The sequence below is a fragment of the Alnus glutinosa genome, chromosome 1 (assembly GCF_958979055.1).
Source record: "Alnus glutinosa chromosome 1, dhAlnGlut1.1, whole genome shotgun sequence".
In the NCBI taxonomy this organism is placed as follows: domain Eukaryota; kingdom Viridiplantae; phylum Streptophyta; class Magnoliopsida; order Fagales; family Betulaceae; genus Alnus; species Alnus glutinosa.
In genome coordinates, this window is record NC_084886.1 from 46,282,511 (window position 1) to 46,303,451 (window position 20,941).

General features: G+C 36.1%; 2 protein-coding genes and 1 pseudogene across 2 annotated transcripts; all 3 read left to right on the forward strand.

Moving 5' to 3' along the window:
- LOC133853220 (myrcene synthase, chloroplastic-like) lies at window positions 1-3,222 on the forward strand. The gene is made up of 7 exons (XM_062289583.1): window positions 1-329; window positions 424-691; window positions 813-1,188; window positions 1,736-1,954; window positions 2,048-2,186; window positions 2,272-2,520; window positions 2,632-3,222. The coding sequence occupies exons 1-7, from the start codon at window positions 93-95 to the stop codon at window positions 2,950-2,952; spliced, it is 1,809 nt and encodes a 602-aa protein (XP_062145567.1). The 5' UTR covers window positions 1-92; the 3' UTR covers window positions 2,953-3,222.
- Window positions 3,223-8,302: 5,080 nt separating this feature from the next.
- LOC133860783 (terpene synthase 10-like) lies at window positions 8,303-9,491 on the forward strand (annotated as a pseudogene).
- An 8,807-nt stretch (window positions 9,492-18,298) lies between these two features.
- Window positions 18,299-20,941, forward strand: LOC133862172 (myrcene synthase, chloroplastic-like). Its single transcript, XM_062297980.1, has 7 exons — window positions 18,299-18,532; window positions 18,616-18,883; window positions 19,001-19,376; window positions 19,548-19,766; window positions 19,864-20,002; window positions 20,115-20,363; window positions 20,476-20,941. The coding sequence occupies exons 1-7, from the start codon at window positions 18,299-18,301 to the stop codon at window positions 20,806-20,808; spliced, it is 1,818 nt and encodes a 605-aa protein (XP_062153964.1). The 3' UTR covers window positions 20,809-20,941.

The following is a 20,941-nucleotide window of genomic DNA, read 5'->3' on the forward strand; positions in this document are numbered from 1 at the left end:
CCTCCCAAGGGTATTCATTTGAAGCATATATATGTTCCCAAGTATCCATTCAATCCAAAAACCAAAGCAAGCTTCACTAAAGGCCTTCCCCAATGGATCTTTATCGCCTTGCTTCACTGGGTAATTGCAACTTCACTCCACAGCTGGTGATCCCATCTAAAAGTCCCATCTCTTTCGCGACATCCAGAAAGGGCACTGTTCCTCGCACTTTTCTGTGCATGGCCACCAGTGAAATCTCAAGTCCTCCCAATATTGTTCGGCGATCAGCAAATTACCAACCTTCCATTTGGCACTATGATTACATCCAGTCACTAACAAGTGCATATGTGGTACGATATATATTACGTTATTTCTTTTTATATTTAGTCTTAATTAGGAGTGTATTTATTGCCCAGCTAATGAGAAAATTAATTGAATTGTCAGGGGAATTCATTCGCCGGACGAATTGATAAGCTGAAGGGAGAAGTGAGGATGATGTTTCACAAAGTCGTAGATCCTTTAGAGCGACTCGAACTGATTGATATCTTGCAGAGACTTGGTTTATCTTATCACTTTGATGATGAAATACGGAGGACTTTGGAAGGTATATACAATGCTAATCATGCTGGAGAAATGGGCAACAAGGAGAATATATACGCCACAGCTCTTGAATTTAGATTGCTAAGACAGCATGGATATAGCGTGCCTCAAGGTAAACAACTTAATTGCAGCAATCCTTTCCCTAAAATAAGTAAAACGAGGGAGGTTTAAGCTTAACCCTTATATCATTTTTAGTTATTGACAAGCTAGTGATCGAGCTTTTTTGATTGCAGAGATTTTCAATAGTTTCAAGAATGAGATAGGGAGCTTCAAGGAATCGCTTCGTGACGATACTAAGGGAATGCTTTGCTTATATGAAGCCTCATTCCTTTCAGTAGAAGGCGAAAGTATTTTGGAGGAAGCAAGAGATTTTGCTACAAAGCAACTCTCGGAGTACGTCAAGCAAAGCAAAGATCAAAATCTTAGTGTTATAGTGAAACATGCCCTGGAGCTTCCTTTGCATTGGAGGATGTTTAGGTTGGAAGCGAGGTGGTTCATTGATGTATACAGAGGCAGAGAAGACATGAACCCTGTCTTGCTTGAGCTCGCAGAATTGGATTTCAACGTGGTACAAGCAGCCCACCAAGAAGATTTAAAGGAAGTGTCAAGGTAGAATGCATGTATAGTCTGCGAGGAACGACACATGTATAATTGTGATCACAATTATTTTTCACTTCATTTTCACATTAACTGACATAACATAATTTTAATGACTTTTTGTATTAACCATTTAAAAAAACAAAAGAAAAGCTACTTCAAATAAATTATAATAGTTGGTGTGAAATAGATGTGAACGGTAGTAATACTCTTATAATTCATTAAAAAAAATAAAAATAAAATAAAATCTCTTAAATAAGTCATGTCAGCTATCGTAAAATAGATGCGAAGAATTAATAACAATACAATTATTCTTAATTTGTAATATAGAACTTGAGGCACTGCAAGCAATAATGATGAGCACTAAAATGAAAATCAAATCTCAATACAGCGTGAAAACAATAAATAATTACATAAATAATAGTATAAAAATTAAGCTAGCTGTGATTTACTTATACCTAATTAAAAAGTTAATTAAGAAATGACATGCTATGATTCTAAACTAGGTATTGACTTCTTCTTTTTTTTCTTCTTCTTTTTTTTTTTTTTTCAAATGTAGGTGGTGGAGGAGCACTGGCCTTGGAGAAAAGTTGAGCTTTGCGAGGGATAGGCTGATGGAGAACTTCTACTGGACAGTGGGATTTATATTTCAGACTCAGTTTGGATATTGCAGGAGAATGTTAACAAAGATCAATGTACTGATAACAACAATAGATGATGTTTATGATGTATATGGCACTTTGGATGAACTTGAGCTCTTTACGGATGCTGTTGAGAGGTTCGTATTAATGGCAGTACTATATATACGTCAAATGCTTTTTATATGTCCATCTTTGACATAATTAAAAACTTGAACACTTTGTGATTCCAGATGGGATACTGACGCAATGGATCGGCTCCCCTATTATATGAAGATATCTTTTCTTACTCTCCACAATTCAATTAATGAAATGGCGTTTGACATCCTCAAAGAACAAGAAGTCCACGTCATTCGGTACCTTAGAAAAGTGGTACAGATTGGACTTCTAAATTCATCCTTATTTATCTTTAACAATTTTATTTTCTTCATAAATATGATTATATGTTATGTTTCAGTGGGCAGATTTATGTAGATCTTATTTGGTTGAGGCAAAGTGGTACCACACCGGATATACACCAAGCCTTCAAGAATATATTCAGAACGCATGTATTTCATCATCAGGACCAGTTATACTACTGCATGCTTATTTTTTTGTCTCAAATCCAGTAACAAAGGAAGCTTTGGAATGCTTGGAAGAGTACCCCGACATAATCCGTTGGTCATCAACTATTTTACGACTTGCAGATGATCTTGAAACATCTAAGGTATATATGCAAACCAAAAGTTTCATCATATGAAGAATTTTTTGAACACTTAACACGATGATAGCCTAACACCCTTATATTAATATATGTATATGTCCTGAAACTGATCAGTTTGAGTTAGCGAGAGGTGATGTTCCAAAATCAGTCCAGTGTTACATGAATGAAAGTGGTGCAAGTGAAGAAGATGCACGTGAGCACATAAGGTCTTTGATAAGTGCCGCGTGGAAGAAGATGAATGAAGAAGGAGCTGCGAGTTCATCATCACCCTTCTCTCAAACATTTATTGAAATCGCAATGAACCTTGCGAGGATGGCTCAATGCATATACCTGCACGGGGATGGGCATGGTGTTGAACAGGACAGTGAAACTAAGGACAACGTATTATCATTATTTGTTCATCCCATTCCTCTACACAGAGATCAACATGATTAATAGAGATGAACATGAAGACCACTATACACAGACTCAACGTTAGTGAAAGTCTAGTGTTTAAGGTCATCTTATTTCTCTAATTAATGTTTTATCACTGTCTTTCAGGAGGGTTAGAAGTCTAATTAAGGGGTAATAAGGTATTTTAGGATTGAAGATACCGTCAGGTTTGTTTATGAGAAGTTGAATCCTATCTTTATTTATCTTGTACGTATTTTATTTAAAGATGTTGAGTCTGAATAAAAGGAGATCAGTCGATGTATTATTCCCAAATGACTGTGCTTTGCATTGAGGCATAGGGCCCGTTACTCGTATATATTAATTGCCCTATACAAATTGTTGATATGATGCTTCTGAGATTTGAATAAAGACAAGGCGTCCATGTCTAACAGAAAGAAAACATGCATATGGATCCTAATCCGATGAGTAAAGCTGCAGGTGACTCTATTTTACTAATTTTATAGCAGATCATTATGATTAAAGCTCTGAAGCTTTAATTTGGGCCCTGAAGCTTTTTTATTCTAAACCATTAAAAAAAAATAAAAAAAAATTGCATGTCGGCAAAATTAAAGTCTGAGATCTTCCTAAATCCACGTATATATCACGACAAATTCATCACACACGACTTTCTTGTCCAGAATCTATCGTAGTGGAATGACATGCAAGGTAATCTAGCTATCATATATATATATATATATATAGTGGAATCCACACACGACTTTCTTGTCCGGAATCCCATGTGCCATATATAGTTCATCAATTATTTAAACCCATGTTGGCATAACTCATCAATTATTAAAGCCACGTGAGGTTAAGGGCCGGGAAAGAGCTTTTCATGACAAGTAAAAATTTCTCAGGTTTTACGCATGGAGTTGGGAAAAAATAAAAAATAAGGCTCCGTAAAGTTGCTAGGAAATTCATTAATATTTTTAAGTGGGGGATGGCAGCAACATTTTCTTGTGGCTTAATTGGTGGCATCAGGAGGAGGTTCTTTATGAAAAATTTGGTCATAGCTAGAGTTGTACGATACTGGGCAGTAAAGTTAATGCAAAATTGTCACGTGTATTAAGCAATGAAATGTTGAGGAGTGTTGTCCCGCATAAAGACCTTATCCCAAATCTTAAAAGTGTGCGCTTTACTGTACTTTACCACAAACATGACAACCTCCCCCCCCCCCGTCCCAAGGGTTATATATGTTATAAATTTTTTTCTTTTTTTCTTTTTTTATACGAGGTATTCTCCAATTCCTATAACTGCAATATAACTCGTTTACTGAACGACTGGCCCACCGAGGTGGTAGTCAAACATTCCGAGCGCAGAATAAATGTATTCATTTGAACATGTAATATGTATTAAATCTAAAGTAGCCAGCTCGGCTAATACACAGAACACAAGTTCCCAAGCCACTGAATTCAAGCTGAGTCATGCTGATTCTCAAGAACCTCAAGGCTATACACGATAGCCTCTTCTCTAAGACCACAGCAGCCCTATGGCCTCCACGTTGCATGAGTCCTACAGCTGTCAACAGGAAACAAGGAGCCCAAACTTTTCCTGGTTTTTAGGCTCTACGTGATCTGCTGTTAGCTAAGAGTAGAAACATTTAAGTTAATGTATTCTTCTTTGTAAATTAAGCTTGTCTAATGTTTCCTTTTATAGTTTCTCTCCTCTGTATAAATTGAGAACAGAGCACACTAGCTCTCCAAGACAATTACAGTAAAATCTTCTTCTCACATTGTCTTCATTATATGGTATCAAAGCTCTCAATGAGTAACCTCCATTTCTGTTCCTTTTTCTTTAACATGTCTACTGTCTCTCAAACCTCATCCTCCACTCTTCCATCCTCCCTTCCTCGGTCCCTAAACCCCAACCTCAAACTTACCCGTGAAAACTACACCTTATGGAGCACTTTGATTGTTCCCTATCTGGAAGGACAATCTTTTTTTGGTTATGTCACTGGAGACACACCTTGTCCTCCTCAATATCTCCCGCCTGGCAGTAGCACCAGCACCACTGAATCCTCTCTTCCGATTCTCAATCCAGCATTCTCAGCATGGTACCAGCAAGACAAACTCATCCTCAGTATGCTTCTCTCCACTCTCAATGAAAGTACTCTAACTCATGTTGTTGGCCTCAAAACATCTCATGAAGTCTGGAAAACCTTGGAGCGCATGTTTGCCGCTCAATCTCAAGCCCGAGAAATGTAGTTATCAACTTGCCACCTTAAAAAAAGGAGCTTCCTCAATCTCCGATTACTTTCAAAAAGCTCAAACTATTGCCCATACCCTTGCAGCTATTCATACTCCTCTCAGAGACTCTAAGTTAGTCTCCTATGTGTTAGCAAGTCTTGGCTCTGACTATGATCCTCTCATCACCTCTATTACCACCCGTATTGATCCTATCTCTCTTGAAGAACTCTGTGGCCATTTACTCACTCATGAGCAACGCCTTGACCACAACAACTCTGCTGCTGATCTTGTTGTTTCAAATGTCAACATTGCTCAAAAGAACAATTTCCCCACTAGCCGTCCTCCACGCCCATTTTATGCTCCTTCAAGACAACACACCGTCCCTTCTTTCTCCAACCGTGGTCGTGGACGCCGGGGTCGTGGTCGTGGCTCCTTTAATTACTATTCCTCTCCTCGACCGACCTGCCAAGTCTGTCTCAAACCTGGTCACACAGCTGCTAAGTGTTACCATCGTTTTGACCATGCCTATCAAGTTGAACCCGCCCCTCCCTCTGTTTATTACACTGCTCCTACTCCATATGATGTAAGCTGGTATCCCGACACTGGTTCTACACATCATCTCACTCATGATCTGTCCAACCTCACCATCCGTGCTGATGAATATCATGGTCCTAACCAAATTCGTGTCAGAAATGGCCAAGGTTTGCCCATCTCTCATACTGGTCTCTCTTCCCTCTCTACTCCTAGTCGTGTTTTTAAATTATCTCAGCTTCTCCATGTACCCCAAATTCAAAAAAAAATCTTATCTCTGTTAACAAGTTTACTCGTGATAATCAAGTTTTTATTAAATTTCATCCCACTTTTTTTTGTGTCAAGGATCTATACACGGGGACCTTGCTTCTCAAAGGGCCAAGTAAGGATGGCCTCCACCCCTGGCCTGCTCCTCCCTCACTGCCTAGTTCTCATGCTGCCTTCGTCGGAGAACGAGTCTCTTTTCATCAGTGGCATTATCGCCTTGGTCACCCTGCTTCTCCTGTGGTTCAGCGCATTTTGTCTAGGACTGGCCTTCCTATCGCTTCCACCAAGCAGTCTTTTGTATGCCCTGCGTGTCAACAAGGCAAATTGCACAAGTTACATTTTGGTTTAACTTTCTCTGTTTCCAAGCATCCTCTTGATCTTATGTTTCTCGATGTTTGGGGTCCTGCTCCTGTTGTATCATCCAATGGTCATCGTTACTTTCTTAGTGTGGTTGATGATTTTAGCAAATATATTTGGCTCTTTCCTATGGCATGCAAGTCTGATGTTACTACCGTTTTTATCAAATTCAAACGCATTGTTGAAAATTTCTTCTCCCGCTCCATTAAAAGCATCCAAACCGACGGTGGGGGAGAGTTTATTCCTCTCCAACATTTTCTCTACACTGCTGGCATCTCTTATCGTCAAACTTGTCCTCACACTCACCATCAAAACGGTAGTGTTGAGCGCCGCCATCGCCATATTGTCGACACTGGGCTCACCTTACTTGCCCACTCAACGTTCCCTTTAAGTATTGGAACGATGCCTTTGACACTGCATGCTATTTAATCAATTGTTTCCCTTCTCTAACTCGTCCAAAATCACCATTTGAGCTTCTCTTCAACAAACTCCCGGATTACACCTTTCTCAAAACTTTTGGATGTGAATGTTGGTCTTATCTCCGTCCCTACAACTCTCACAAGTTCTCCTATCGGTCTAAGTCCGGTCTTTTCTTAGGCTACACACAAGTTCCCAAGCCACTAAATTCAAGATGAGTCATGCTGATTCTCAAGAACCTCAAGGCTGTACACGAAAGCCTCTTCTCTAAGACCACAGCAGCCCTATGGCCTCCACGTTGCATGAGTCCTACAGCTGTCAACAGGAAACAGGGACGGAGGGAGGGAGGGGGCTAGCAGGGGCCATGGCCCCCCCCTCCCCACAATTTCCTAAAAAAAAAAAGAAAATTATTAGGTAGAAATTTTTTTTTTCCTAAAAAATTAAAAAATATAAGGTAAAAATAAAAATTTAGCTAATTTGGCCCCTACTAAAAAAATTTTTTTAGCTATTGGCCCTTGCCCATAAGAACTTCTAGCTCTGTCCCTGACAAGAAACAAGGAGCCCAAACTTTTCCTGGTCTTCAGGCTCTACGTGATCTGCTGTTAGCTAAGAGTAGAAACATTTAAGTTAATGTATTCTTCTTTGTAAAGCTTGTCTAATGTTTCCTTTTATAGTTTCTCTCCTCTGTATAAATTGACAACAGAGCACACTAGCTCTCCAAGACAATTACAGTAAAATCTTCTTCTCACGATGTCTTCATTATTATATGTTTAATTGGGTATTATATAAAGGTAATCATTTGAAGCATATGTTCCCAAGCATCCATTCAATCCAAAAACGACAACAAGCTTCACTAAAAGCCTTCCTCAATGGATCGATCTTTACCGTCTTGCTTCAATTCACTCAATAATGGCAACTTCGCTCCACTCGTCCCATCTAAAAGTCTAATCTCTTTCATGACAACCAGAAGTGGCAATGTTCCTCCTACGTACTTTCCTATGCATGGCCACCAGCGATATCTCAAGTCATTTCAATATTGTTCGGCGCGCGATCAGCAAATTACCAACATCATTTGGCACTATGACTACATCCATCCAGTCACTGACAAGTGCATATGTGGTATATTTATTACGTTATTCCTTTTTGTTTTTAGTCCTAATTAGCAGTGTATTTGGTCACGCCAGCTACTGTGAATTAGACGTGAAATGGACCTGAAGAATAACAATACTCTTAATTCTTAATTTGTAATTTGGATCACACTAAAAAAAATACAGGAGCTTCTCTTAATATATTTATTTTGGGGACCCTACAGAGGGTAATATAGAACTTGATGTTGCGGCAAGCAATAATGATGAGCACTAAAATTAAAATCAAATCTCAATACTACGTGAAAACAATAAATGATTAAATAAACAATATATAGCCTAAAAATTAAGCTAGTGATTGACTTATACCTAATTCAAAAATTAAGAAATAGCATGCCATGATTCTACACCAGGTATTGACTCTCTTTTTTTTTCTTTGATCATATGTATAGTAGGTGGTGGAAGAGCACTGGCCATGGAGGAAAGTTGAGCTTTGCGAGGGATAGGCTGATGGAGAACTTCTTCTGGACAGTGGGAGTCATATTTCAGCTTCAGTTTGCATATTTTAGGAGAATGTTAACAAAGCTCAATGCACTGATAACAGCAATCGATGATGTTTATGACGTATATGGCACTTTGGATGAACTCAAGCTCTTCACTGATGCTGTTGAGAGCTAGGTTCGTATTAATATTCTTTATGTTCGGATATAAATTAAATCTTTTTTATTGGCTTAAATTTTTGAAATAAGTTGTGATTTAACATAGTATCAGAGTCAAAGGTTTAGAGTTCGAACTTTGTCAATCTCCGTCATTCACTTTTCAATTTTAATTAAATATTTCACATGTTGAGCCTTACTAATCCTAGCAAATTTTTTTTTTTTTTTTTCCTAAAAAAAATAGGGGTATCTTAGAAATTTTGACAATATTTAACAAAAAATTCTAACAACGAATGGTTGAAATTGAAAAAAATTGAAAAATTAATACTCTAAATTGAAATTTTTTAAAGTTTGGGTACATTTTTTTTCAAAAGTGATGAAAGATCAACAGTTATAAGTGAAGTTTTCTCTCAACATAAACTAAAAATATTAAATTAACCATTTTCTATCCATTTAAACTTTCGGAATAAGTGATAATTAATCTACTATAGCCTTCATATATAATATGGCTATTTTGACATAAAGAAACTGTACTCTTTTGTGATTCCAGATGGCATACCAATGCAATGGATCGGCTCCCTTATTATATGAAGATATGTTTCCCTGCTCTCCACAACACCGTTAATGAAATGGCTTTTGACGCCCTTAAGGAACAAGGAGTACATATTATTCGATACCTTAAAAAAGCCGTATGGTCTTGACTTCTAAACTCGTTGCCATTATTTACCTTGAGACACTTTTTTAGTTAAATATGATGTATATTCATTGTAATTCCACTTCAAATGTTTCAGTGGGCAGATTTATGCAGATCTTAATTACTTGTTGGAAGCAAAGTGGTATTACAGCGGATATACACCAAGCTTTCAAGAATACATTGAGAATACATGGGTTTCAATATCAGCACCAGTTGTACGTACGTATTAGTGCATGCTTTTTTTCTTGTCACAAATCCACTTCTTAAAATTTGCAATGGGCCTATTCGATGGTATCAGCCATTCAGCCCCTTTCAATTAATTCCACTTACTGCTACGGTTTTTCATTAACTCAAATGGCGAAGAAGTGCAAAGCAATGTCTTTTATACAGTTGTTAAATTTATAAGAATACAAATATATCCTTAATTAAAAAATTAAAAATTAAATAAATGGATCCTTAAAAAAAAAAAAAAAGGGACTGATGAGCGTGGCCGTGCGTCAACCCAGTTCCATGGTCGGTGGTGGGCGGTCAACAGGGACTCATGCATCCATCAATTCCAATTAAAAGGATGAGGAGCTAGATCGAAATGCATCTGAAAGTCAATTTCAAGCAAGAAATCGATTCAAGTTGCCAAGAAATTTGATAAATGTGTATACTAGTATGATAAATTTATGAAAGTAATTAAAAATACTTCTAAAAGTACTCCTATTAGGTGAATGATTTCACAAACACAGAATGGGATAATTCACTACAAAAAAACATGCAATTAGCCGCGTGGCTACAGTAGCCGTTACTGTAGCCACGTGTATTAATTACACGTGGCCAATTAGCCAAGTGTAATAAATAGACGTGGCTAGATGACATTTAGCCACGTGTATTTATTACACGTGGCTAATTGGCCACGTGTAATTAATATGCGTGGCTAAAATATTTATATTTTTTAATAATTTTTTATATTTATATTTGTAATTGGCCACGTGTATTAATATGCGTGGCCAAGTAGCCACGTGTATTTATTACACGTGGCTAATTGGCCACGTGTGATTAATACACGTGGCTAATCGGCCACGTGTAATAAATACGCGTGGCTAAAATATTTATATTTTCTTATAATTTTTTATATTTATATTTGCAATTGGCCACGTATATTAATTACACGTGGCCAATTAGCCACGTGTAATAAATACGCGTGGGTAAAATATTTATATTTTTTTATAATTTTTTATATTTATATTTGTAATTGGCCACGTGTATTAAATACACGTGGCCAACTGTTTTAGAAAATATATTTAAAATATAAATATAAAATATATATATATATATATATATATATATATATATATATATATATATATATATATTGGTGCAGGTAGGCACGCGGGACAATTCCCGCGCACCCACCTGCCATTACTTTGAAATGTATAATATATATATATATATATATATATATATATATATATATATATATATATATATATATATATATATATATATATATATATATATAAATTATATTCTCTCGCTCTCAATTCTCTCTCTCAGTGTTCTCTCTCTCTTTCCGTCACTGTTCTCTCTCTCTCCCTCTCGCTCGCTCTCTCTCTCTCGCTCTCGCTCTCTCACTCGCTCTCTCTCTCTCAGTGTTCTCTCTCTCTCTTTTCGTCACTGTTCTCTCTCTCTCTCTCTCTCTCTCTCCGTCAGACGCGCACCACCGGCCAGCTCTCCGTCAGGCGCGCACCATCGGCCAGCTCCCCGACCACGGCGTGGCCGACCTTCCCAACGTCGACGTCTCTCTTCGTCAATACCCTCTCACTCTCTTTCTCTAATACCTCTCTCTCTTTGTCTCTCTCACTCTCTGTCTGTCTCACTCTCTGTCTGTCTCACTCTCTGTATCTCTCTCGGTATGGCCAGAATATTAGGAAGGAAAAAAACAAAAAAAAAAAAAAAAAAAAAAAAAAAAAAAAAAAAGAAGAAGAAGAAAAGATAATATAATTGTTGGCAACGTGCAACGTGTATAATATAATTGTCCAAAAAAAATATAATTTTTTTTTTTAAAAAAAAAAAAAAAAAAAAAAAAAAAAAAACATTTAGCCACGTGTATTTTAATACACATGGCCAAGTGGCCGCGTGTATTAATTGTTAGCCACGTGTATTTTAATACACGCGGCCACTTGGCCACGTGTATTAAAATACACGCGGCCACTTGGCCACGTGTATTAAAATACACGCGGCCAACTGTGCAGTTAGTGTCACCCGGATCCACCATGTGTATTTACGTGGCCACTTGCACGTGGCCAACAGTTCGCCACGTGTACAGTGACCGTACACGTGGCGAACTGCAAGTGGCAAAAAACAATTTTTTTTGTAGTGATTTGATAGGTTCCGAATGAACTAGACCTTAGATTCTGAAAGAACCTAACTAAACATTTTAAATAATTCTGAATGAACTTAAACATTTTCAAACATAAGTTTTGGAATTAATTCTGCTTACTTTTTATTAATCATTCACTCCTATAAATAAGAGAATTATAAAGACATAGAATAGAGATATATATAGAATAGGATATGAACTCTTACCTCTACCCGAAAATAAACTCCTAATACAAATAAACTACTCAGAGATAACTCATACTCTAACTTGAAGATAAACTCTTATAAAGAACAATAAAAACCTACTACTAAAATGACTTATGCATCATATATAATGCTACAAGTAATTAAAAGACTAACTTAAATAGATAATTATCATTATTTAACATAATTCTACTCTAACACGACTTCTAATTTATTCCCATACTACTTTCATATTAACTCCACTTTCCTTAAAAATGGTTGCACATGCATGTAGAAATGCGAAACAAGTCGGAGCACTAGATTGGCTAGAAACTCAAAGATGTAGACAATTTTCGCCGGAATCCGGCCAACCCAAATTTCGACGAAACTGTTCTGATTCCTGCCTTTATCTTGGATTCTAGCTATAGTAGCCGGAATGGCAGAATCCGGTAAAAGTGGCTGGAATCTGTCGGTCAGTGACAGAATCTCGTTTTTGGTAATTTTTATATTATTTTACATTAATATTTATATGTTTGGAATAAAAATTGATTTTTATAGGTTAATATGATTGAATAAAAACATTAAAAAAATTTGTGATTTTCTGTACACGCCAAACACCAGAAAATACTTTCAGCGAAAAATATTTTTCAAAAAAATAACTTCCCTAAAATCATTTTACGACGGAAACTATATTACGTCGAAACAAATGGAGCATAAGAGTAATATTAAAAAAGACATGATAATTCAGGAAAAGTAAATGTATATTTATTGAAATCTATCTCGTACTAAACGAAACTATTTCGCTTTCCTTAAAAAAAAAAAAAATGAAAGATAGGCTCGTTTGGTAAACCGGTTTTTGTTTTTGTTTCTGAGAATTGTTTTCGAGAACAAAAACAAAAAATCGTTTTCTGTTGTTTTTTGGTTAAAAAAGTGTTTGGCAACTTGTTTTAGAAAATAGTTTTTGAAAACCAAAAACAGTATCTAAGGCGTTTGGACAATCGTTTTCAAAACAGTTTTCACTTAAGAAGAAAATAGAAAACTGTTTGGTGTTTCAATATATTTTTTGTTTTTTTCATTTATTGGGTGATTTCCAAACAGAATTTTGTCAAATTTGTCATTAGATATGTCTTCTTCTTATAGGAGTAATGCTAAGAACCAATTTTTTGTCTTCTTTTTATCCCCTTAAAATTGATGTTGCTTTCAAAATTATCATTGGCTTTGTAATTGATCATTATTAAATTTTGACAAAAAAAAAAAAAAAAGATTTTTAGCATTACTCCAACATACATTAGTACACAAATTGAGATAGTAGTAATTAATAAATTGAATTAGAGAAAATTCATTCTGCCATTCTTATTTAGTATAAATAGATAATTACAGAGTATTTGATAAGTGTTAACAATACAATCGAGAAAGCTTTGATATATACAGTTACTGCAATTCAAAAGATAAAATGCCATCTTATGCTATCTTCCTCTTTATCTCTATCTTCAGTGCTTGTGTTGATAAGTCTTTGAGGAGGTAAGTCTTGAAGAGTTTGAATTAATGCGATGACGTACACAAGCTGAATGTCCAGTTGTTGTGGAAAATTCTTCTGCATAATATTATGAAATTGGTGCCTCTGCTACAAGAGAAATGATCCTTACACTCATTTCTCACAACAGCTCCACAACAAGCTGATGTGGCTGGTAATATTTTATTATTTTTTTACATAAAGAAAACAAAACAAAACAAAAAAAATAATAAAATATTACCAGCCACATCAGCTTGTTGTGGGGTTGTTGTGAGAAATGAGTGTAGGGATCATTTCTCCTGCTACAATATTTGAACCAAGCTGATGTGGTACAAATGTTGCTGATGAAGATATCTCAGATGGATTTGCCGATGTGGCTGCTGACTATGCTTCCTCCTTAACATATGTCCAAAAGTATTCATCTAAAAAAAATGAGGTCCACAAGAGCATTCTGAACAAGCCCGCCTTCTAATGCCTCAAAAGAACCATGCAATTTGGCATATGCCTTCTCCAATATAGAGAACCAGATATATATATCTCATGGCAAGACCCACTCACCTTAGAAAGAGAACAAGAAAACCACAATATGCAGTCATATAAATGCTTATCATATCAAGAAAACTAATTCTGATGCTTCAGTACCTCACAAGACAATATACACATTGAATCCATGTATAGAAACAGTACACATTATGCAGAATACATAAAATAAAATCTGCAGCAACAAACAAAATATACTTTCTAGTAAACTAGAACAAAACCACCAAACAAAAAGCCTAACAAGACTTCAAAATTCAAACAATACAAGAGACTATTCTATCGACAGAAATTAAACCACATTATGCAGATTCCACAACTAGACTAAATGCAGATTCTTGGCATACAATAATTATTAACAACTAACGCCTAAGGATGGTGCTGCTGTGAGTTTGAAAGGGGGAAGGCTTGTTCAATTCTTTTATACGTGCAACCAAATCAATAAGCTCACCATACCCAACAACAAATAACAACTAAATGAAACCCAAAACCTTTCTAACACCCAAATGGATAATATTGCATAGAATTGATACAAGTACTAATTTGTGATCTGTAGAATTGACAACAAAAAACATCAAATGAACATTTCACAAAAAAAGAACATGCAAAACCACAAAAGGACAAACCTCCAAAGCCGTTCTATGATCTCTCCCTTTCCAATATGCTGATCAAGCAATCCAGGCACAGCATTAGGAGTAACATAGCCCAACCGAATCCAATCGGTTCGTTCAAAAGGGTCGAGAAGCTACGGTGTTTCATGCGAAGCCTATTAAACTTTCTCTTTATCTGTTTGTACGTCATACGTGGATTTGCTTTTGCTCTTTTGTTGAATTCATCAGTAATCTTACGCCATTGGATTTTGGAAAATCCCACACTGTCGGATGTTCCCTCGTTAACCTCCTCAACCAAAATGTCAATTAAAATCTTTTCAACATGGGGTGGCCACTTGGTAGTATCTTTAACTTGTTCTTGGGTAGTCATCTAGTTAACATAAAAAGTCTAAAAGATCCGTATATCTTTCCTAATAGTTGGGTTCAACATCCGAATATTAATAATGAGGAGTTTTTATACCTTTCGACGCGTGGGCTTGGGCTTGTACTTCACAAAATAGTGAGAGTTTCGTAGCGATCCATGATTCCTGCGTGGCCTCAACAAGTACGCCTATAATGTACTCTTAGAGAAGTTTATTAACAACAAAAGAAAATTGCTATTTTTTTAAAAAAGTAATAATAGTATTTTTCATGACTTTAAATTTTACTATGGGTACTAGCCTATAACTCAGTTTTTTTCATTGTATTATTAGTATATTAGTACCTAATGTGCTATTCTATATTCGATATCCACATAAAAGCACATATGTATACTAAATTATCTAAAATGTTTCTATTCTATCTACACAATTGAGTAATGATATTAACAAATGGAATTACCAAAGGAAGCAGATGAGATCTACATTTGCATATAGGAATTCCACAAGTGTAAAACATTTAAAACACTAAACCTAGTGTCAAACAGGGTCAGTTACTTGAAATTACAGCATGCAAATAAGCAATTGTAGATAAGGAAGATAATTTTCACAGCAATTGCAAATAAGCACCAACCATCCATCCAATTCAAACTGAAGAACAGAGACTTATCTTGAACTATTCAAATTGAAATACTCCTATGCTACAAATCATAGTGCTCACAAAAGGAACTGCATGTTTGTATACACATAACCACCAGCCTTTAAAAAATAAATAAATAAAATGCACAATAAAATAAACTCCATTAAAGGATTTCTGAACAAACAAATGTGCTTCAGTCAGACTAGGTGAGCCCATATGACAGTCCCAGCTATTTAACATGGAGCATCTCTAACGGAAGAAACAAAGTATTATTAAAATTGAGCAAAACCAATATGCTGATTTTTCGACACTCAACTGTCAAGACAAAAGACCCAAAAAGGAAGAAAAAAAAAGGATTTAGTTCTGAATGCTTTCACAAGAAGTTTGTGGCAGTATCAACTTCAAATAAGATGAAAAAAAAGGCTGGCTTATTTACATTGTTATGCAAAAGAAATACCATCGGCCACCTTGGCAAAGAGAGTATTTAATTTATCTTTAATGCATTATAACTTATAAGGGTAGGCCAGAAATTGTTGGTCAAGGCTACAAGAGAAGACATCATGCCTTATGAATGCCCTAAATTGAGCAAACTCGAAAAAAAATAATGTGTATCCAGGCCCAAGTAGTAGAAACAGGCTTCAATAAGTAAAACTTCAAATAACCCCTCACCTGTCTAGGAAAAATTCTTTCAAACACTGCTTAGCACTATTCACACATTAAGCAGTAAGCAAACTGCAAACTCCACTATCACGCAGTTCAGTGTAGCTACGTCCAATGTTCAAAATTTTATAACCAAAACTGGGTCCCCCCAAGACAACCCCACGACCTTGATGAATATGAAATTTTACAGGAATTGCAAAAACATGGAAGCCCTGATATTTATAGTCATGAAGAGCGTTACCACACTCTAAAATTAAATGAAAACATGGCCAAGAGAAAATACCTCTACATAGAATAGCTCATACCAACCCCAACCAACAATATAATCCAAAACCCACTTCGATCATGCCCAATAATAAACAAATGCACAATAAAACGACTCAAAATCATTGGAAAGAATTGCAAAATAGTATGAATTAAATCAAAAATCAAAGTAGCTCGGCAACTACACAGTGATAGAACACTTCAAAAACTCCAAGAAAACGAACACGGAATGTTTGGTACTTCTAACACAAACAAAACCCACAAATCCATCTCCAATCCAAGAATGCTCAAACATAATATACTTTAGAAATCACCCAAGGAGAAGAGGATAAAGGGAAAAAAAATACCTTCTTCGATCTTGTGATTGGAGCCGTTTTGACAGATGAGGCGCAGATTTCTCTTCTGTAATCAGATCTTCTTCTCCAACACATTAAGGCCTTTTTATAACACAAAACTGATGAGGGAAATTACTGAAGAACAAAGGTTGGTAGGGTTAGTTGGGATGGAAGGAAACACAAATTCAAAGCCAAAATTGAAGATGATGCGATGGCCGAGTTATGGGGTAGATGCAAGAATTGAAGAGGTTGGTGAAAGAGTGATGTGAAGAGAAAGGAGCAGTGAAGGCAGGCGAGAAGATGGAGAGTAAAGGTAGGCATGAAGAGATGGAGAGTAAAGGCAGGCGTGAAGAATGAAGATGCAGAAAACTAAAACAGAGAAATTCGTGAGGTGGTTCAAACGGTGGTCTGGCCGGGCACTGTACAATTAAAATGAGAACTGTTTCATTAAATTGTTCCGCGCGCCTTTTCTGAAAAAATGAGAACAGTTTTGTCAAAACATGTTAGAGTTGTTTCCTGATTTCGTGTTTTTTATTGTTTTTTATTTTGCTTGTTTTTGTTTTAAAAACAGCAAACCAAACGCACAGTCTCATACCAAAACATGTTTTACTGTTTTGAAAACAGAAAACTGTTTCCAAAACAGGTAACCAGTACGTCAACGTCATCCTGCAATTGCGGTCTGTTTGTCGCCCACGCACTTGCACATTCGCAATTACTAGCACAAGAACGTCTCCCTTCTTATCTTCTATTGGGGGTGGGGGTTATGCGCAGTCCGCGACTGTTTCTTTGACAGGGAGATATTTTGTCGCAAATCTCCGCGAGGTAGGTGAGTTCATTAAAATATAAATACTAAATAAAATCTCTTATTTAGTCACAGCATGTAATAAATGAGTGTCATTAGTTCCATCACGTTTTTTGTGTTTTTTTTTTTTTTTTTTAACACAGCATTTGAGCCTAACCCTCTTACACAGCATTTGAATTCTAAAAAGATTCAAAGACTTACGATTTGAAAATAGATGGACAAGATTGTTACACTCTAAATCAAAAAAATTTAACTTAAAAACAGCTGATTAAACAAAAACACAATTCTTACAAGAAAAACATGCATTTGAGCCTAACCCTCTTACATCACTTTGTTCTCAATGGTGCAGAATCACAGCATGTGGTTGAAATGAGTGTCAATGGGTTTATCTCTGAGACCAAATAATTTCTGAAGTATATTTCACCTCAACGAAATAATCTCTGAGACCAAATAATCTCTGAAAATAAATAAGACAACGAAAATAATAATAATAATATTCAATTATATATGTTGTGGGTAGAGATTTTTTGGATTTTGTGATGAGCATTGAGCTGCCAAAACTCCAATCATAATTTAAAGAGACAACAATTTTGCATCCCCAAAAGTGAAAAAATAAAAACAAAAAAAAAATTAATTATTAATTAATTTTTTAAATAAAAATATAATATTAATATTATAGTTAATATATATATATATTTTTAAAAAAATAGTCTCACTTAACCTCGTCTTAGATATCAAAATGTGGCATGTGATATTAAAATAAAACATGTAACATGTGATATATATGTTTTGGGTACGTATTATATAAAGGTGTTCATTTGAAGCATATGTTGCCAAGTATCCATTCAATCCAAAAACGAGAGCCAGCTTCACTAAAGGCCTTCCCCAATGGATCTTTACTGTCTTACTTCACTCGGTAATTGCAACTTCACTCCAGTACTCTTCAAATCTAAAAGTCCTATCTCTTTCATGACATCTAGAAGTAGCAGTGTTCCTCCTACTTTTCTATGCATGGCCACCAACGAAATCTCAAGTCCTTCCAATATTGTTCGGCGATCAGCAAATTATCAACCTCCCATTTGGCACTATGATTACATCCAATCATTGACAAGTGCATATGTGGTATATTTATTACGTTAATCCTTTTTATTTTGTCTTAATTAGTAGTGTATTTAGAGCCCAACTAATGAGAATTGAATTGCCAGGGGGAGTCATTCGCTGGACGAATTGATAAGTTGAAGGAAGAAGTAAGGATAATGTTTCACAAAGTCGTGGATCCTTTAGAGAAACTCGAGCTGATTGATATCTTGCAGAGACTTGGTTTATCTTATCACTTCGATGATGAAATACGGAGGACCTTGGAGGGTATATACAACGCTAATCATGGTGGAGAAATGTGCAACATGGAGAATATATATACCACAGCTCTTGAATTTAGATTGCTAAGACAGCATGGATATAGCGTGCCTCAAGGTAAACAACTTAATTATAGTAATCCTTCCATTAAAATAAGTAACACGGGGGAGGTTTAAGCTTAACCCATATATCATTTTTAGTTATTGACTAGCTACTGAGCTTTGTTGATTGCAGAGATTTTCAATAGTTTCAAGAATGAGATAGGGAACTTCAAGGAATCGCTTTGTGACGATACTAAGGGAATGCTTTGCTTGTATGAAGCGTCATTCCTTTCGGTAGAAGGCGAAAGTGTGCTGGAGGAAGCAAGAGATTTCGCAACGAAGCAACTCTCGGAGTACGTCAAGCAAAGCAAAGATCAAAATCTTAGTGCTATAGTGAACCATGCCCTTGAGCTTCCTTTGCATTGGAGGATGTTAAGGTTGGAAGCGAGGTGGTTCATTGATGTATACAGAAGCAGAGAAGACATGAACCCTGTCTTGCTTGAGCTCGCAGAATTGGATTTCAACAGGGTACAAGCAGTCCACCAAGAAGATCTAAAAGAAGTATCAAGGTACAACTTGAGGCACTGCATGCAATAATGAAAACATGCAATGAATAATTAAGTAAATAATAGCCTAAAAATCAAGCTAGTAATTGACTTATACCTAATTCGAAAGTTAAGAAAATGAATTGCTATGATTCCAAACCAGATATTGGCTTCTTTTTTTTGGTTCATATATAGGTGGTGGTGGAGCACTGGCCTTGGAGAAAAGTTGAGCTTTGCGAGGGATAGGTTGATGGAGAACTTCTTCTGGACAGTGGGAGTTATATTTGAGCCTCAGTTTGGATATTGTAGGAGAATGACAACGAAGATCAATGCACTGATAACAACAATAGATGATGTTTATGATGTATATGGCACTTTGGATGAACTTGAGCTCTTTACGGATGCTGTTGAGAGGTTCGTATCAATGGTAGTACTATATATACCTCAAATGCTTTTTATATATATGTCCGTCTCTGGCATAATTAAGAACTTGTACTCTTTGTGATTCCAGATGGGATACCGACGCAATGGCTCAGCTCCCATATTATATGAAGATATGTTTTCTTGCTCTCCACAATTCAATTAATGAAATAGCGTTTGACATCCTTAAAGAACAAGAAGTCCACATCATTCGGTACCTTCGAAAAGTGGTATGTACTGGACTTCTAAATTCATCCTTATTTATCTGTCTTTTTTCATAAATATGTGATATTGTGTTATATATAATTCCTCAAATTCATTGTTCCATTTTAAATGTTTCAGTGGGCAGATTTATGTAGATCTTATTTGTTGGAGGCAAAGTGGTACCACAGCGGATATACACCAAGCCTTGAAGAATACATTGAGAATGCATGGATTTCAATATCAGCACCAGTTATACTAGTGCATGCTTATTTTTCAGTCACAAATCCAATAACAAAGGAAGCCTTGGAATGCTTGGAAGAGTACCCCAACATAATCCGTTGGTCATCAATGATTTTACGACTTGCAGATGATCTTGGAACATCTAAGGTATGCAAATTAACCAAAGTATATCCTAATTAATTAGAGTGTTTTTGAACTCTTAACACATGAAGATATATAGCTAATTAACATCCTCATATTATTTTCTGAAACTGATCAGGATGAGTTAGAGAGAGGAGATGTTCCAAAATCAATCCAGTGTTACATGAATGAAAGTGGTGCAAGTGAAGAAGATGCCCGTGAGCACATACGATCTTTGATAAGTGCCACGTGGAAGAAGATGAATAAAGAAGGAGCTGCGACTTCATCATCACCCTTCTCTCAAACATTTATTGAAATCGCAAGGAACCTTGGGAGGATGGCTCAGTGCATGTACCAGCACGGGGATGGGCATGGTGTTGTAGACCGTGAAACTAAGGACCGCGTCTTATCATTACTTACTCATCCTGTTCCTCTACATGCATATAGAGACTCAACCTTAGCGAAAGTCTAGTGCTTAGAGTTTTCTTATTTCTCTAATGTTTAATTTGATCGATCACTTTATCTTTCATTAGGGTTTGTTTAGGAGATGTTGAATTACATCTCTATTTATCTTGTATTTTATTTAAAGAAGTTAATTGGGCCTG

Excerpts from the sequence above, each read along its gene's own strand:
- LOC133853220 (XM_062289583.1), top strand. The coding sequence starts at position 93 with ATGGATCTTTATCGCCTTGCTTCACTGGGTAATTGCAACTTCACTCCA. Across the intron at positions 692-812 it reads TGGATATAGCGTGCCTCAAG|AGATTTTCAATAGTTTCAAG; the intron begins GTAAACAACTTA and ends TTTTGATTGCAG. Across the intron at positions 1,189-1,735 it reads GATTTAAAGGAAGTGTCAAG|GTGGTGGAGGAGCACTGGCC; the intron begins GTAGAATGCATG and ends TTTCAAATGTAG.
- LOC133862172 (XM_062297980.1), top strand. The coding sequence starts at position 18,299 with ATGGATCTTTACTGTCTTACTTCACTCGGTAATTGCAACTTCACTCCA. Across the intron at positions 18,884-19,000 it reads TGGATATAGCGTGCCTCAAG|AGATTTTCAATAGTTTCAAG; the intron begins GTAAACAACTTA and ends TGTTGATTGCAG. Across the intron at positions 20,364-20,475 it reads ATGATCTTGGAACATCTAAG|GATGAGTTAGAGAGAGGAGA; the intron begins GTATGCAAATTA and ends GAAACTGATCAG.